Source organism: Brienomyrus brachyistius, chromosome 15 (genome assembly GCF_023856365.1).
Source record: "Brienomyrus brachyistius isolate T26 chromosome 15, BBRACH_0.4, whole genome shotgun sequence".
Classification (NCBI taxonomy): Eukaryota; Metazoa; Chordata; class Actinopteri; order Osteoglossiformes; family Mormyridae; genus Brienomyrus; species Brienomyrus brachyistius.
The window spans coordinates 5087163-5093162 of NC_064547.1; the positions used below are offsets into that span (position 1 = coordinate 5087163).

At 48.0% G+C, this 6000-nt stretch overlaps 1 protein-coding gene across 1 annotated transcript; it reads left to right on the forward strand.

Annotated features, from left to right (window-relative positions):
- The first annotated feature begins 1449 nt into the window (after positions 1 to 1449).
- On the forward strand, positions 1450 to 4890 carry s1pr3a (sphingosine-1-phosphate receptor 3a). Its single transcript, XM_048977500.1, has 2 exons — positions 1450 to 1766; positions 2441 to 4890. Exon 2 carries the CDS (start codon positions 2548 to 2550, stop codon positions 3736 to 3738), a length of 1191 nt encoding a protein of 396 aa, XP_048833457.1. The 5' UTR covers positions 1450 to 1766; positions 2441 to 2547; the 3' UTR covers positions 3739 to 4890.
- Positions 4891 to 6000: the final 1110 nt, after the last annotated feature.

The window sequence follows — 6000 nt, forward strand, 5'->3', positions numbered from 1 at the left end:
CTTTCCCACCCCAAATCCCACTAAACTGTGGATTCCAGACCAGCTGCCTCACCCGCCTGGTCGATCAGCAGAGCGCTAGCCAGTCGTGACGTGCGCACACTCACACACACACACAAATAAATTAGCGGGCCTGTTTTCCCAGCGGTCCTGGCCCGTCTCGGTCTGTTTCCAGCCTGTGCTCCTCTGACCGTGTGGAGTCCAGAGAGGCTCAGATGACCCCCCCCTGCTTTTCTCGAAAAGAAATGGCCAGGACATGCTAATGCTAACAGCAACAAGATTCGCTGTGCTTTTCTAAATGAATTTTTTTTTTTACATTGTTTTCTTTGAGAGAGAGGCTGCGATGTTCAGGTCGTCCTGGTCTGAGCATCGCCCTCTCTCTCCTCCAGGGAGATGTAATGGCTTCACTCAGCAAAGGCAGAGGGCAGGAGGTATCGTGAAACGAGGGCGGTTCTTGTAGATGTGTAACTGCTCCACCAGATAACATTTCTGCTTGTTTATTTTCCCTGACCTCGTCCCCCCCCCAGGGTGCCTGTCTATCCATTGCTCGCAGAATGTTCCCACTTACCATGGGAATGCTCTCGGAATGGACGGCTGGCTCTGGGACAGCATTTGGGAATGCAGCAGGAGTGGAAGAGACTGGATCTGTGACTCTGGGTCCACAAAACCCCAGCAAAGATGAAGTTTTAATCTGGCAGATTGGTCATCTCTCTCTTCTGCTCCTGTGGTGCATTTAGGACAGTACGCTAGAAGACAGGCCGGTCAGACTTGTGGAAAAACAGCAGGAAACATCTGCTGAACATGAAAAACAAAAGAGGGTGGAAAGAAGCAGATCTGGTGACACTTTACATGAGGAGGCACAAGTAACTTAGCAACTGAGTTACTACTCAAGTACAAATTATACAAATATAGTAACTACATGAAATCGTTATGACTGATTCATTATGAACGAACATGGGATCAGTAGGTAACTAACATTGAGTTTCTGGTTAATTCATACATCAAGTACGAATGCATAACTACATTATTTGCGCCCCCTCAAGTAAAGCGTTACCGGAGGTTTTACTAAAGGACATTACACTAACAAACGTGTAGTTAATCTATTGGAAGTTAAATACTTCTGTACATGTGTAAGAGAAATAAAAATACATACAACAGCGCATATCAATAAAAGTGCTCTGCTTGGTTACGTTTAGGGCTTGTTTTGTGTATTTCAGTCGTGTGCTTCGAGTCCTTTAACAAAGCCCTTTTATCCACCTACGAAGCCGTAAGTTGCCGCAGCCTCATATGCATGCAAGATGAATAAAATCAGCCACGGCCGTCCGCCGCCGTTGTGTATATAAGTAGTGCCGCCCATTCTCCGTGATGCGCCAAGTCAAAGCTGCAATAACTTGCCAGAAACGGCTCCTTTGAAAGCCGAAACACCCGCCCTTGAACTGCGTGCGTTACCCCCGATTGGCCGAAGGGCGTTTGGAGAGCTGCAGGCAGCAGCCTTATTATGGGAGAGACCGAGAAGACACGCACATGCACACAGCGCACCGGCAAAAGTTTGCGCAGGAGCTGGGACGGGAATGCGAGCTGGGGTCCGCTGTAATGAAGGCGAAACTTACCGAGCTTAAACTGATTTCTAATCGCATGAAAGGTCAGAGAGTGATGTGTTCAGGAACGATTCAGCGTGCCGGAGACCAGTGAACACAGGGGACCAGCGGGCGATCGGGCTGGGATGTTCAGCCAGATGTAGTGGCGTGACGGCAATTACAACAAAACAGGTATGCATGTCACCTGGTTAATAAATTCGTTAAGGTAAACTGTAATTGTTAAACCAAAGGGCGGGGTGATGGTGCATAATTATTTTTAACGCAGTCTAATTGGAAATTTATGAGCCATATATCATGATTATAAGTTTAGAAAAATCAATGCAAATATGCACCGATAAATGCTTCATTACGTGCGTATTACATTTTACTTAAGGCATGGGGTTGTCGCAACACCCTTGACTAATACCGTACTAGCTTTAAAAATAGTTTTCTTAGTGTTTGGTTTTACTTTGGCAGTTTCAAATGTAACGATTATTAGGCATAAACCTTAAATAATGAAGCTCGAATTATTAAATCAGAAGTTTGTCTTGCTGTGTTTATACAACAAGTCTAACATACATTCAGATGTTAAAGTTTAGAGTAGATGGAGAACTTGAAGTGGCTCCGACACCGTGACTGAAGGATGAATATAAAACATATTAATAGGTAACGTAAGTAAGTTTCGTTCATATGGTTCAGAAGAAACTTGAGAACTTGCTGCATATCGCGCATATTTACCGATCGTGATACTTTTACGTCTCAACCTTTTATGAAAAGTCCTTTTGTTATTTACAGTGTTAACATTATATATAAAACCGTATCCACACATATGCTTAAGTATCTTTGTGTTTGAATTCTGCTGACAGGCTCGGATTTAATACCGAAAGATGCCACTGGTGTCAGTCAGAAGAGTTTGCCCCGTATTGGGCACACACTCAGTGGCGCCCTCTCGTGTTTGAATGAGTGATTTGGCATGGAGGTCACCATTGAAGAGGGGATGAATATGGTGATCGTCAACCACTACAACCACTCGGGGAAGTGGGAGCGACCACGCGGGACAGGCACCTGCAAGACCGCGCTGGTGCTGATCATCTGCGTGTTGATCGTGCTGGAGAACGTCACGGTTCTGCTGGCCCTGTGCCGTCACAAGCGTTTCCACAGCCGCATGTACCTGCTCATCGGCAATCTGGCGCTGTCGGACCTGCTAGCGGGCGTGGCCTACGCCGTCAACAACTTCACGTCGGGCCGCTGGACCTTCTTCCTGACGCCGACGCAGTGGTTGGCGCGGGAGGGCAGCATGTTCGTGGCGCTGAGCGCCTCCACCTTCAGCCTGCTGGCCATCGGCATTGAGCGTCACATGACCATGGTGCGCCGGCGGCCCTCGGAGACGGCCGGGCGGGGTCGCCTGCTGGGCCTGCTGGGGGCTTGCTGGGCCGTGTCAGTGCTGCTCAGCGCTCTTCCCAGCCTGGGCTGGAACTGCCAGGGCCACCTGGAGGCGTGCTCCACCGTGCTGCCTCTCTACGACAAAAGTTACGTGGCGTTCTGCATCAGCATCTTCAGCGCCCTACTGGCCGCCATCGTGGTGCTCTACATCCGCATCTACCGGCTGGTGACGTCGAGCGGGCGGCGGCTGGGTGGCAGCCGGCCCTCGGAGCGCTCGCTGGTGCTGCTGCGCACCGTGGTCATCGTTTTGAGCGTCTTCGTGGTGTGCTGGGCGCCCCTCTTCCTGCTGCTGCTCCTGGACGTGGGCTGCAGCCCCGAGCGCTGCCCCGTGCTCTACCAGGTGGAGTGGTTCATCGGCCTGGCTGTGCTCAACTCTGCCCTGAACCCGCTCATCTACACGCTGACCAGCCGCGAGTTGAGGACCGCGTTCTTCCGCGTGCTGTGCTGCAGCCAGGCCCAGCTGGAGACGACGCCACCCATTGAAGGCCCCCCCAACCTGGTCGCTGTCAGCCCCACTGGCGAGAACAGCAAGTCCAGCGCAGGTGGACCTGGGGCTGCTGTCTCGGGACTGACCAAAAGCAAAATCTCAACACCCCTGAGTTCCAGCCTTCCACACCCTGGGCCCTCATCTCCCACCCTGCTCCACCCCTCTGGTCCTGCTGATCTTCTGTCTGCCGTCCTGGTTAAAGCAGGGGCGCTGCCAAGCCTCAGCAAGTTCTGATCAAATTCTGACCAGTTCCGACCATACGAGTACTTGACCACATCCTGTTCTCATGTACCTGTTTTGCATCATCTTCCATCGCCGAACACCAGTTCCAATACTCAAATACAGAAGTACAGAGGATGGTAAAAATCCCCGCATGCTGTTCTTGTCCCACTCCAAATATCAATAACACATTGGTTGCATCCTTGCCAAACAAGGCAAATCCCATGATTCATTGCACCCCAATTTAGCAAGACTGCTTCTGCCAGGAACACAAGTACGATCTTTGCGTTCTGGGTATTGAGAAACACCCCCACGCTTTGACCAAGTTCTGACCAGATGCCCCTCCCACAGTCTGAACAGAACATCCATCCATTTTCCAAACCACTTATCCTACTGGGTCGCGGGGGGTCCGGAGCCTATCCTGGAAACAATGGGCACGAGGCAGGGAACAACCCAGGGTGGGGGGCCAGCCCATCGCAGGGCACACTCACACACCATGCACTCACACACCATGCACTCCTATGGGCAATTTAGGAACCACCATACCGCCCCTAACAACAGAACACACTTTGAATATTGATGGATAACTGAACTTGGGCAGCTTGCTTGATGGAATATTCCAGAAATTCTGCTCCTCTGTGGAAATGACACTTTTTTTTGTAAATGAGACACTGCTCACTGTTCACAAGGCCCTTCAAAGGACTCGATAACCTCACATGAACCATTACTGCGCGTGATGCAAGATGTATCATAATTAGGAATATTCAGGTGCTTTTTCTGCCGCCTCTCACCATAGCCGATAACTTGGAATGCAGATATTGTTTTCTTAAGTATTATAATAATATCTTAGGGTGACACTGTGCTTAAAATTCAACCTGAGCAGTTTATAGGTAGCAGAAGCAGCCATGGAGTAAACTTGAACATAGTAAAATCGCGATTCACTGTATATATGTAAATTTGAGGGTTCCTATTCACATTTTATATCTATCAAAATATAATTTAATTTTATGCATATTTTCTGAAAAATATTGAAGTTCCGGCTATTTTTATGTCCCATTTAAAAGGTTGAAGGTACAAAATCGAAATCATTCATGCTGATCTTTTCACACTTGGATTTCTGTTATTTAAAGCACTGCTGGTACTTCAAATAAAGCTGTAAATGGTAAATATGTACATTGTTTTTAGGCATCTGTGTAGAGAGAGTTCTTCAATTCAAACTGTGCAATGAGGTGTAGATGTTTAGTGTGTAGATGTTTAGTGAATGGTGCGGCATCATGAGGGTCCAAGTTTCAGGTGCCTCTAAAGTTCAACGGTGTGTGTTGCTCACTTCAAACTTTACCAGTAAGGTTCTGAAATGGTTTACTTCTGCGAACATTTTGCACAGAGATGTACAGTATATTGGTTAACGTATCGGTATCAGCCAACATTCATTAAATGTCCATCGTGGCTGATACTGCCAGGCAATATTTAAACTTGATCAGTATTCAAAGTTACCAGCACTAGAGCTGAAGAGACACCTGCTACAGTAATGGCGACGACTGCATTGGACCATCAGCCATTTTCCATAGCCGGAGACGAGGGATTTCGTCAGTCCCAAATTACCGGCCCGTGGGACAGCTTTATATGGTCCACAACATGCTTAGAATTTGTTATATCTGGGCAGCAGATCAATCTTTTGTTTTCCACAGAAAGAAAAACAAAATTAAGTAAATACATCCTCCCCCCAAGGGTGAACTGGTTATCGATATCAGCATTATTAGACTACAATATATGGCATGCAGAAGACCCTCTCTAAATGCACAACATGTCAAACCTTGAAGCAGATGGGCTTCAGCAGCTGAAAACCACACCGGGTGCCAATCCTGTCACCTAAAAACAGGAAACTGAGGCTACAGTGGGCATGGATGCACCGAAATTGGACAATGGATAACTGGAAAAATATTGTCTGGTCAGATGAGTCTTGAGTTCTGCTTCTAATGGCTACTTCCAGCAGGATAACACACCATGTCACAAAATTCATACATCAATGAGTTCACTTACTCACATGACCTCCACAGTCACCAGATCTCAGTCCCGACAGAGCACCTGTGGGATGTGGTGGAACTGGAGATTGGCATCATGATGGAGCAGCTGATCGATCCGCAACAACCGCCTGATGCTATCGGAGCAAAGTCTCCGAGGAACGTTTCAAACACCTTGTTGAATCTGTGCCACGAAGAATTAAGTCAGTTCTGAAGGCAAAAGGTGGTCTAACCCGGTACAAGTAAGGTGTACCTA